Raw genomic sequence first — 12,610 nt, 5'->3', positions numbered from 1 at the left:
TGAACTCTGCTTCCGAAATCGCTCTTAAATCTTTGTTTTTTCTCCCTCCTTATTCTTTCTTTTATTTGCGGAATGCGTTCGATCGTAGCTACATTTCTTTTCCAAAAATGAAAATGGATCTGTTTCCGATTGATTTAGAATCGCAGAAGATTCGATCGCGATCGATCTGTTTATGTCCACATTAACTTTTAGATGTAATTTTTGTCGAGGGCCGATTGCATGCTACAAATTGTCTGGTTTTTTTTTTAAAGGTTGATAATGCTAACGTTTGTCTTCTTGTAAGTGCGGAACCTCTGTTAACTTGCGTTGGTTTCTTACAGAAAATAATCTAGAAACGTTCGAGTGTTTGCTTTCTATTAAAATCCAACGTGTAATTTAGAAATGGTGTAGATTTTATTATTAAAATTTGTAGATTTATACACATATGTTCAATGTTTGTAAATATTGGTTGGACTTTTCTGTAAAAGTCGTTAGACTTTTATAGAAAACGAACGTGGACTATTCTTTTAAATTGTTCATCTAGCATCATCCAAGATGAATAACGTTGAGTCTGCGATCTTCATTTTCTAATTATATTCCTTGTTTTCCGAGCGAAGCGGCGATGATTCGAATTAAAAAAAAAAAAAAAAAACACTAAAACACATAGAATATAACTTTAATTTTTCACACACAAAGGCACAATTAAAAAATAATGATGTCGAGAATTGGTAAAATTCGGAATTTTCCTTGGATGGCCGCGATTATCCCAGATTTGTCTGGTGTTTTTGTTCCTCTTTTAATCTTTAATTCTTGCATAATTTAAGAGGAGAAACTTTAAAAAGTATGTTTCAATCTGAAATAGATTAGATACACTTTCACCTTAAGTGTATTTTTAGTACAAAGTCCAAAAATACCCCCCTGGAAAGTGTAGGGTTTACGATCGCCGCTCAGCTCGAATTCGAGTTTTCAAAGGAGTAAACAGATGCGGGATGTGAGGATTTGGATGAGAATTTTTTTTTTCTTTTATAAAGGTGCTAGCATTTATTTATTTCTTGAAAATTCGGTTGGAAAATCGATAGACTCGTGCAGCCCACGTCGTTAACACTTAGTCCGTGACCCGCGACCCCGTCTGAAACGACGTTGTAGGATTGCTCTGTTTAACCCGAACATCTCTTTCTAATAATAGAACGTTTGGCGCCAGCTCGGAGATGGATGTTTAATTATAGTCGCGTTTTAAGTTTGTTCTCGACCGGGAAACGTTTCTCCAACGGGTTTCAAAAGAAAAATTAAATTAGAAATAAAAAATCGGTCTTCGCCCACCATTTTCTTGACCGTTAAAAACCCCCGCCCGGACTGCCCCCTGTCGGCGTTGGCCGGTACTAGAGCCTCCCCCGCCGTGTTTTTTTCCTCCTCCACGTGACTAGGTCGGACCAATCTGCGGCGGGACGGGGAGGACAGTGCCTTCCGCCCTTCCTAACCCGGAGGGGGCCGACATTCCTGGCGACCGGTACCTGCTTTGCCGGCACGTTCAAGGATGATTCCGACTGACCTATGACCTCAGGCGTTGTCCTTCATGAACACCGTCAAGGTGAAGCAGGTTTTCGGAAAAAAGAAAAATAAAAAAAAGAGTCTCGAGCGAAACTAGGAGGGAGGAACCCACCCAAATAAGGGGGGGAGGTGTCTGGTCTTTTTTTTCTTTTTCCTCCTCCCTTTTTCTGGTATAACGAGCGTCACTCCCCTCCCCCGTGTTCGTTCCACCGGGTCCCGGTTTTAGTTCTCTCGTTATCCGCTTGGGGAACGAGGGAGTTACCGAGAAACCGTACATGGTTGTCATGGCGACGCGTGTCCAATCGGTGGTCGCCCGTTTGCGCGAGACGGGATTTATTTTCTATTTTTAAAAAATAAAGTGTCGCTTTTAAAAATCGCTTGTCTGGAATTTTTAGACGCCGTCTAAAAGAAGAAACAATAAACCAGAAAAAGAAATTCCTCTCTCTAATTTTCGGGTGCGTTCATCTGTTCGTATACGTCGAATTTCGCAAAAATCCCCTTTATCGTCCGGTTCGTTGACATTTTCGTACGAGGAGTTCCCCTCCCCCCACTTTCGGGTGCGGGGACCAATCGATTGCGCGAGCGTTTCCGATTAATCAGCCTCGGACGGGTGTGGTCCGGGCGTCACGTGACCGGCCGCTTTCGCCCCCCTCTTAAAAATTCGGCGTCGTTCGTTCGCTTCATACGTTCCGTTCCGAGAGTGCGGCGCGATTCCGCGCGACAAAGTTATCTTTGGAGCGTCAGCGCGGCGCCCTCTGACGTTATTTATACTCCATTGGCAGCCCAACAATTTAACCTCGCGCCAGACTCTTCTACGTATCGAGCGCGAGCACACATTTTTGTTTTATTTTCGTCTATAAAATAAAAAATCTCCCCTCAATAAAATCGACGTCAGCAAATTTCTTTTTTCTTTTTTCGTTGAAGTTTTAATGGTCATTCTTTACATTAAATTTGAATTAATCCACAGTTTAATCTTTCGGTCAGGGCATTGTTGAAAGAGACATATCGTCTCAGACCTGTTGTCTCCAGTTCTCTCTGCAACGGATAAGTTTCTCTTCATTTTTCCAAGAAAACTAAAAGAGAATCTCTTCCCGTCGAATGGAATACGTTCGATTTCCGGTTGTTTTTTCTTATTTTTCTGCTATTGGTCCAACATCTGATGAATTATCTTGGAATTCGACTCAATTCTCTCTCTCTCTTTCTCCAATATATACAATATTTTTTCTTCCATTTTTCTGCTTTCTCTTTTGTTTCCTAGGAATTTCTAAGCTCGCTTAGCCTCCGGTAAAAAGAGATATTTTTCTAGACCTGTTAAAAATTTCAAATGTCAACAGAAACGAATTGAAATTCTATACAAAACCGAGAGGGACCTCAGCTGTTCTGGGATATTCTAATATATCTTTCCAAATATAGAAGTTCGAGTGGGTGTTATTTGCGAATCCCTTTCTGTCCGTTGCCGTGTCCCTTTGGGAAGGATCGGTCGGTGACCTCGTGACCCCTTTCACCTTTAACATCCCGATTTATGTGACTGACTATTTTGTCTTTTCTTTCAGGATCTGGAAGAGGCCTTGTTAGACAACAATTGTGTCGTCATTGCTGACGTTGTTGCTCGTCTTTTGAGATATCTGACGGGAAGGAAAGATATCGTGTAAGTTCCTCTTCTTGGCCCTTAATTTGACAAATTAGTTACCTGTTTTTATTTTATTATTATTGAATGTTATTTTCACTTTGCACAAAAGATACACAAAACCCGAATCCACAAATTGGTCTCGTGTAACGAACAAAATTTAAATGTCACTTTCATATTTATTTCCAAGGCGTGCGACGTGTTTTAAATACCAATTAACGTGTTTCTGTCTACACATACACACACACATACGAGGCATCACTCGACCTCTTTAACAGGTCGAGAAATTTATCGAATTCTGTATAACCCGGTTTTTAAACAGAACGAGTAGGAGGATTAAATCTGACCTTTACCTTAACCGTGATATAAAAGTAGACTCGGAGTCGACGTTTCGCTCGGGTTCAAGGGTCGTGGTTGATGGCCAACGTTTCTCGCTACACGGGGTTCAGCGACCACCTTACCTCCGAATGGAAAAAGGTGTATTGTGACAGGTGGTGGCCGGGGGCTCGGCGCGGGTTCGTGCCCGAACCGGGAACGATCTACAATAAAACTTCGCGTCCTGTCAGCCAGAGGGCGCCCTTTCTGCCTCCCCCGCACACACGAAATTCACGTTTCGCACGTGGTGGGAGTGGCGCGCGATTTCGGTACTCGAGCGAGGACGAATCGAAAATTAGTTATGTAGTTCGTCGCTAGGAGTTAGTGACGTCGTTCCTCATTTCGGGATTCCCCCCCTTCTTTCTTTCTTTGCCGTTTGTTGCTTGTGTCGAGAGATTGTTAGATTTCTTTTTATGTAGGCCGAGATGATTCTAAGAATGGTGGCCCGCGGCAATAATAAAATGATGTCCTACTCCCGTCACTTATTTATGTGAGAAGAATAGTAGATTAATGTTTAATGTTCAACAAAGGAATCGTGTGTTCGACGTTTGTTTATCTTATTTCGTAATGAATTTTCTTATTATGTATTTTTCTCCGCTTTAAACTGTTTTGTTCCTCGTTTGGAGTGATAAATAACTCTCTAAAATTTTGAATAATTAGTTTGTTTTTGGATTTAAACGCTGAAAAATCCAGCAGCTTTTATCTGGAAGTTGCTAGCAAATTATTATTATAATTGAACATTTTTACTGATCTTACATCTAACAGTGACACTCCCATTCTCTTAGTATAGAAGTCGGTTTGTTTCATTTTGTTTTTAAACTTGAATTCGAAAATTTACTTAATTAAAATGTAAAAATAAAACGATCTAACTAAATAATATGTATTTTTTCGCGCGTAATAACAGAAGTTTAGCGCTTTTTTTTTCTAAGTGCCGAATTATACATCGTATCTTTCATATTACTTAATAGTAGGATAAGACACGCCTGAGTAAGTTTCGAATGGTTTTTCTTTTTTTATTATACTTACAAATGGTCAGAATTCGTCTAACCGTCCAAAACTGTTGAGAAACTGAGCGATCGTTAAATAGAGAGTTTGGAGTTGCCTTTTTTGTGTGTGTGTGTGTGTACGAAGTGAGACATTTCTTGACACCTGGCGAGACAAATGAGATGCTTATAGGTGGATGGTCTATCTCAGACAATCAAAAAATCAACTAAACCCGATTACGTCTAGAAATTATTGCAAAATCCTGTCGTGGTTCTCGGTTTTGTCAAGTGCCAGCATTTTTTCTTAATTTATTTAATAGCTTCACTATTTATGACTCAAATTTAAAACAAATTATACGATAATTTAATTGTTATTAAGTACAGAATCGTGATTTTTATATATATTATACGAGTAAACGATAGGTAAAAAATTAAAATGGTTCCCTTAAAGACAACGGTTTTTCAACCAGAGATGCGGCCCTCTCTCTCCCTGGGTGATGTTCCTAGAAAGGTGTGAGGCCACCAGGAAAAAAGTAAAAGGAAAAAATGGTCGATGTCAAAGTCGGTAGAAATATTCAAATTATTTTAATTGTACTTAATTATCTCTTCTGATAAGCGTTTGTCAAAACTGTCAATCTCAACGTTAAAAAGAAAAAGGAATTACAGCGATTAGATTTCAACATATGTCCAGTTATTATTCAATGATATAAAAAAAAAGTTTGGAATGAGATGGGATTTCTAATAACTTTTTATGAATTTATCTAAAAAATCATAAAAGTTTTGAATAGTTTTCATAAAATGTATTCATTTCATATTAATCAATATTAATAACATAAGGACATAAATGCAAATTAATCCAATATTTCAAAATAAGATTCTGAAATTCAGAAGAAAGTTTTATCGAAAATCAAAAATTCTTTCAACTTTCGAGAAGTTTATTAAATTTAGTTTTAGAGTTTATCTTTAATTATCAATTAGATAATGCAGTATGAAAAATTTTGATTTCCAACTAAAATTGTGGAAGTAAAACTCGAAAAGAATTACAGATATAAATAAAATTACAAAGAATTTTTTAAAAATTTAAACTATTTATTTTTTTTTTCTTTTTGCTTTAAGCATAGTTTGTCGTACTTTAATTCTTTCGATGGAGTAAAGATTTTAAGTCAAATTAATGCTGAATGAAAATAATAATAATAATTTTAAAATAATCTTGGAATTTCTAAGAAAAAATTTGGAAATGTTAAAAAAAATTTGAAATTTTAAATAAAAAGAAATGAAATTCAAAATAAAATGAAAGATTAGGACATGAAAAAAGATTTAAAATCTTTAAATAAATTATATTTTTACAAATATTTGTCTTTTAATCCAATTTTATGCGTTGTTTAATTTTTATGCTAGGAGAATTAATATATTTAATTAAAATTTTTTTAAAAATTTCTAGATATTATCACAATTAGTGAATAAAATTTTTTTAAAGTCTAATGATAAGTAATTAGAATATATAAGAAATTGTAAAATGTTGAAAATACTATTTAAAATCTTGATAAGATGATTTTTATAAGTAAATTAATTTGATTGTTTTATATAAAATTTATTTTATTAATGAATTTCTGGTGGATTGTTTTTGTACGTAACATAAAACACATTTAATAGTCTGAACGATTTATGATTAAGCCATTATTTTTGCTAGCCATAAATGAATGTAACTTATTTGATTTTGTGGATTTTAGCATAGTTTCTTGTACAGTGTTAAATGCATACATGTTTGCAACTGATCATTCGATTGACTGTTTTGAATAAAACAAAATAGAATGGACCGAAAAAGAAATAATCAGACGCTGGTAAAATTGCACACGTTTCTACTCGGTTTGTTGCAAATGTACACAAATTCATACAAGACTATATTCGTGCTTTTATGATTTTTACGTCTGCTTAAGGAACTCGTTACAGTTTACATTGTCAATTTGAGCACAAAAAGTTAATTGCATTTCTTATAAACAGATATCTGATTATATAAAACAAGTGTTATATAACACTTGTTTTATTCCTGTCAACTAATAAGAAAACTTAAGATTTATATAAGTGAATTTAATTATTATTCTTTTTCTATGTATAAAATTTATGATTTTCCACAGATTTACTTTCTGCTCATGCCATTCAAAAAAAATCACTGGTTAGCATTGACCAACAACAGGCATAATCATCAATCTTTAATCATTGGCTATTCCTATTGTTGAATTGAAAAATGACAAGAATTTTGCATTTAACCATTTTCTCCTTTGTTAAAATACATAAAATGACTGGTTCAAATCGTCGGTTTGCTTGGGCATGGCCAAAAATGGAAGACCGATAGCACTCGTGATCGAGCCATCATTTGGACGATAGGAAAAACCTGTACTCTGTCCCACAGTCGGTGATTAAACTAAAAGAGGAGCTTGGTATTGAGATGACTTCACAAACAATTCAAAATTGCATTCATGAAGCAGGATTTGGGGGCATATAGTGAGGACAAAGCCTTTGTCAAGCAAGCATCACATGGTGAGTTGATTGGTATTTGCAAAAAAGTACGTCAACAGCTTGATACTTTCTGGGAGAAAGTTTTATAGTCGGATGAGTCCAAATTTAACCTATGCTCAGATGGACCATAGAAAGTTTGGAGGGAGCCCAGGAAAGAATTCCAGCTGGCATGCACGTATGTTACTGTCAAATACTGTGGTAGTAACATTATGGTTTTGTTTCAATCTCCCAACATCTGTGGCAACCAAGGTTGTTGGGAAGATTGAATTTATTGACAGTATTATGAATACCTAAGTGTATTGTCAGATCCTCAACAAAATCTCTCTGTTTTTGTGGAAAAAATGGGCTTGGGAGATAATTTCATCTTACAACAAGATAATGATTCCAGGTGCTCTTCTGGCATTGAGAAGGGTTTTTTTTTATTTTTTGTTAAAAATCAAGTCATTATTCTGGAATTACCTTTGCAGAGTCCTAGCTTGAATCCCACTGAGCATCTACAGTCTGTTTTGGTCAAGTAGCTTGGAGACAAAAGATTTAAGAAGATATGAAAGAGGCTTGGAACAACTTTAGTGTGAAAATACAACTAGAAAGTTGGTACTACTGATGCCAAAAAGACTCAGTGCTGTGATAGTCCCAGGGAAGACGACAAAATATTAGAATGTATTCTTATGAATAAATAAAAGTTTGACAGCTTTAGAGGTAAAATGTCTGATTAATTTTTTGCATCCAATTTAGAGGTAATCATCATTCAATTCATATTAGCTTTGATTGGTATAAGTCAGTATAAGCAAACCTAATGGCTAAAATCTCTACTAACGAAAGGCCTATCCAACTGTATAAAATATTAACTTAGCATGTTGAATAAATATTTGCATAAAACTTGAGTGTACACACAATTTTATCAGTGTCTGATTACTATTTTGCTCACTGTATATAGGAACAATATGTAATCTGCTAATTGTAATCACTTTAGGAGTTGTCTATACTGATGATGATAATTGGCTAATAACATTAAGTAGAGTAATTAAATAAGAATAAAAAATTGTGATTTTTTTATTGATTGACATTATGGTTTAAACTATTCTATGTCTTAGGATTTACTAATTATAAACATAATCAAATTCATTGTTGTTCTGCATGCTTTTTTTCAGCACTGTCTTTAACATCCAGAGTGTAATTGAAATAAGGAAACAATTTAAACTATTAAATTGGAATATTCTTTATAGAATTAAAATATGTTTGCTTTATTTTGAGAAATTTTAATATCAAGATTACAAGATTCCAGAAGCTGGCATACATAAAGCCTGGCTATCAGCAAGAATATGACCATTCATGATAAAAATTCAATGTTTTTATATACGTAAATGAGTTTTTAAGAAAAGAACAGAAAGTGCATAAGTTTCTCCTTTCTTGTTTGTTTCTTTAGTCGATTATTACTGTTTAGAGTAAGAGATATCCCCCAACGTTAATCGAATCTATGATTCTTGTCTCCGAAAGGTCGCAACTCACCGATTGGGAAATATCGTTTGAATGTAGATTAAATTCGCGAATATTATATAAACAAATTTAAAAGCTATTTTGAAATAAACAAACTAATTTATTCCTGGAAGTGATAGAATACGTCCATTAATGATATTATCATATTTACAGCTTCGGTTTTTGCGGACGAAAAGAAATAGTGATGTATCTTGCATCGATAAAGATACAGTTCGACTAGTTTTATTGCATATAATTTTGTTCAATTATTCAAGAGATATTTTTCAGTTTTTTAACCATAGCCACAGCTATGGTTTTAATGTAAATCCTTTATCAAATTATTTAGTTAATGTTACCTTAGGTAGCCAAGATGGCGGTTCGTCTCTGATTCCAGCAAGGAAACAGTGGGACGCACATTCTAACCTAACCTAACCTAATAATTTGGTTGCTAATAATTATGGTAATTTATTAGAATAGGTTAGAACGTGCGTCCCACTGTTTTCTTGCTGGAATCAGAGACGAGTCGCCATCTTGGCTACCTAAGGTAACATTAACCTATTATTTTATTAAAACAATGTTTGATCGAGTCGTATCAAAAACAATATTGATGAAATGTTATTTACTCGGATGCTGTGTACACATAACAAGGGAAAGTATTGGAATCGTGTCAAATTGACCCTCCGAATGCTTTGCAGATCCCGAACCCAAAAAGTCAGAAAGATTCCATGCGTTTGTTGGTGTCTTATTTCGTTTAATATCTCAGGATGGGATAAAGATTAAGAAACGAAATTTGGTAGGGTAGCTTATGTATAGGGGACATTGATGCTATTAAATTTTGGTGCCGAAAGGTCGAGGGGGTGGGGAGATAGAGGGTGGTCGTATCTCCAGTGGGGTCGGACTTAATGAAGATTTTACCCGTTATTATCATTTATAATTTTTTTTATAAAATTCACCCCTACCATTTTATAATAATTAATAATGTAAAAAATTTCATAAAATCTGAGCAGATGGTGCCACACACAAATTTATTTATTTATTACGATTAATAAACGTTATTTTTTAAATATAATCTCTTAATAGCCGGGAAGGTTACGCAACTCGTTGCTATATTTTTCAAATGAGTTATAATTACTTATAATACTGTACTTGCATTAAATACTTCTCCTCTGTAATTTTAAACGTTTTGTTTAAAAAGTTACAGAGAAGTATTATTATGAATTATAACTCAACCCCAGCGGAAAGCAATAGTAATAATCTTTCTTAGTTGGCAACGCTGAGTCGATTTGGCAACAGTCTTTTTCGTTGTGTTAACGTAAGTCCGATTGCATGTAAGAACATTTTAAATTTTTCTCAAATTTCTGATACAAGAAACGGATTTAATAATTATTTTCTCGTGTCTCTATCGGTGGCAAGTAATGAGAATGCTTCTTTGGATGCCGCATGTTCTTTATAGTAACTTATAAGATTGGTTAACTGGTGACGTCACTTAACTGATGATTTCTGGGTAAGAGTAACCGCTCTTACGATTTCTATATTTCTGGTCACGAGGGTTCATTTTCGAATACGAACGCATTACGACTCGTAGGAATGGTGAAATCTGTTGTATATACTAAGTAATAAGTTGGTAAGTAACTCTCAATGGATGATATAATTCAATTTCCTATAATTTGATTGTTTTGTATGCTGTTTGATTCATGTTTCTGAAGATTATCTTTCAGTTAGATTTATATTAGGTAGCCAAAATGGCGGTTCGTCTCTAATTCCAGCAAACAGAAGAAGGGAAACAGTGGGGACGCACGTTCTAACCTAACCTAACCTAACCTATTCTAATAATTTGGTTGCTAATCATTATGGTAATTTATTAGAATAGGTTAGGTTAGAATGTGCGTCCCCACTGTTTCCCTTCTTCTGTTTGCTGGAATTAGAGACGAACCGCCATTTTGGCTACCTAAGATAAATCTCTAACCCTATCTTTCTTTGTTCGAATACGCTGCCATACTACCATTTCGTCTTGCAAATTTTCAGTTAGTATTTTCTACGTAATCAGATGGTTTGATTTAAATATTGCGAAATTTGAATCAAAATTAAAGGATTTTTAATTATTTTGGTCATTCTTAAATTTTTTAATAAGTGACACGATTACAGTATTACGTTATAATATTTTAATCCTGTTGCATTTGACCGTCGTGTTTTTGAAATCTCGACATTTCGGATGTCCTGAACCTGAAAAGAAGTAAAAAATGATATCCAAGATTGTGTGTATTGGCGTTTATTATCTCAGGATGGGATAATGGTTAAGAAACGGAAGTTGGCATGGTAACTTGTATATAAGGGCATTGATAATGATAAATTTTGGCGATAAAGGTCGAGCGATAGGGTGATAAGAGGGGAATCATGTATCGTATCTCGAGGGGGTTCGAACTTAATGAAAACTTTACTCGTTATTGGCATTACTTTAAAGAAGAAACTCGTCTCTACCTTCAAAATTAAGCTTTTTGCCTTTTTATAGTACTGTAATTAATAATATGAGATTGTTATAAAAATTGTTTTTTTTTAATAAAAAATGGCACCACAAGCAATTTTAATTTTGTGCTAACGTGTTTTAGTGTTTCTTAAGCGTAAGTATTTTTTGCCAGGAAAGTTACGCAACTCGTTTCTGTTTCAAATGTTACGTTGTTTACGGTGTCTTTATAATAATTTTCTGCAATATAGACTTTTAAATATTTATTTTAAAGCTATTTTACACCTAATTTGTAAGGATGTTGAAATACTAGAGGTTTTCGCGGTGTCATTTTGAAATTTTAAGATTGTTTTAAACGAATTAATCAGATTCGTAATTCATCGGAAGTTAATTGTGATATGGATATTGAATTTGGAGAGGGTGTCAAGCGTATTCTGAAGTTAAGCTCGTCTAATATGTCGCGAGTTCTATGACAAGTTAAGTTCAGCGAATGACTGTCACACGAATTAAGCAACCAGAAAAAATGTATAAGATATGAAATTTATTATGGGTTATTCTGGCTATTTTATGCAACAGTAGTAATTTCTTAAATGGGATTGTTATCACAGATTCGAGTTTTAAAATACGAGACAATTTGCTCATTTTACGACTCGTTTCTTTTTGGCTTCACTGTTATTAACACGCTCGACTAAATTCTTTAATTTGAGAAGTCTGTAGCTAATGTCTGGTGGTGTTTGTGCACCCGAACATTGTACCACAGCAGTGCTATATTTTTTAACTTCCGAATATACTCTTCTCTAATTGAAGTCTTCCTATACTCATCATTCGCCTGTTCAATACAGTTCTGGTCACCACGCGCAACCACAAGTCTCACAAATGATAATTCGACACTTGACACGTCATAGACTACAAGGCTTCGCCGCAAAAGTCTAGACACACACTTTAGTGCAAATATTCTTTTTAATGAAAGTTTGTTTTAAACAAACAAACTTTATTATTGTAGAACTAGGTACCTGTACTTGTCAATACCGGACTTTTAGTTACAGCTGTTTAGTTAGTTATTCTATTGAACTTGTGTATTTTTGTAAAATTAGTCTTGACCTAATTCAGGAAGAAAGAGAATCAGAAAGGACAAATCCTGAATCAACACTCTAATAACTTATAGTGCAACAATTCTTTAAGATCTCATTGACAGCCTGTCAGCGCAGCTAAAAGCCTCTCTTGATTACTACTAACGCTGTTTATACGGAGAACCCTTTTCTTTGGAGACTGTGGATGGCGCTTAGCATTTCTTCGACATCGCTAGTCTTGTTTTTTCCTTCCATATTCAGGAGACTATAAGAGATTTACAATCATTTTTTATGCACATTGTTGTCACCGTACTAATTTACATAGAATTATTTTGCATTTACACATAATTATAAAGTGACTAGGAAGCCGAATAACTGCGATACGCAACAAAACATCCACGAAAACTTAAGGAAATAACACGAACACTAGATACGACTATAAACAAAAATTGTCATTCCGCTTTACAGCATACAGCCTACGCACTCAATTTATTGCCTTACGGATTTTCATGTTTTTTGAACGTCGGTAACTTGTGTAAGAAGAAAATAATAATAAAAACAGAACAGCTTTTTT

At 34.6% G+C, this 12,610-nt stretch overlaps 1 protein-coding gene across 1 annotated transcript in view; it reads left to right on the top strand.

Annotated features, from left to right (window-relative positions):
• lgs (legless) overlaps window positions 1-12,610 on the top strand; it is a 106,956-nt gene that overhangs the window by 36,987 nt on the left and 57,359 nt on the right. Inside the window, exon 3 of the mRNA XM_067270374.1 lies at window positions 3,081-3,175. Coding sequence (XP_067126475.1) covers window positions 3,081-3,175 — 95 coding nt within the window. The remainder of the gene's footprint in view (window positions 1-3,080; window positions 3,176-12,610) is intronic.

Source organism: Centruroides vittatus, unplaced genomic scaffold (genome assembly GCF_030686945.1).
Source record: "Centruroides vittatus isolate TY-2023 unplaced genomic scaffold, ASM3068694v2 contig_370, whole genome shotgun sequence".
NCBI lineage: Eukaryota > Metazoa > Arthropoda > Arachnida > Scorpiones > Buthidae > Centruroides > Centruroides vittatus.
Note: the sequence above shows the minus strand (reverse complement) of the source record. Positions and strands in the feature narration are given on the sequence as shown.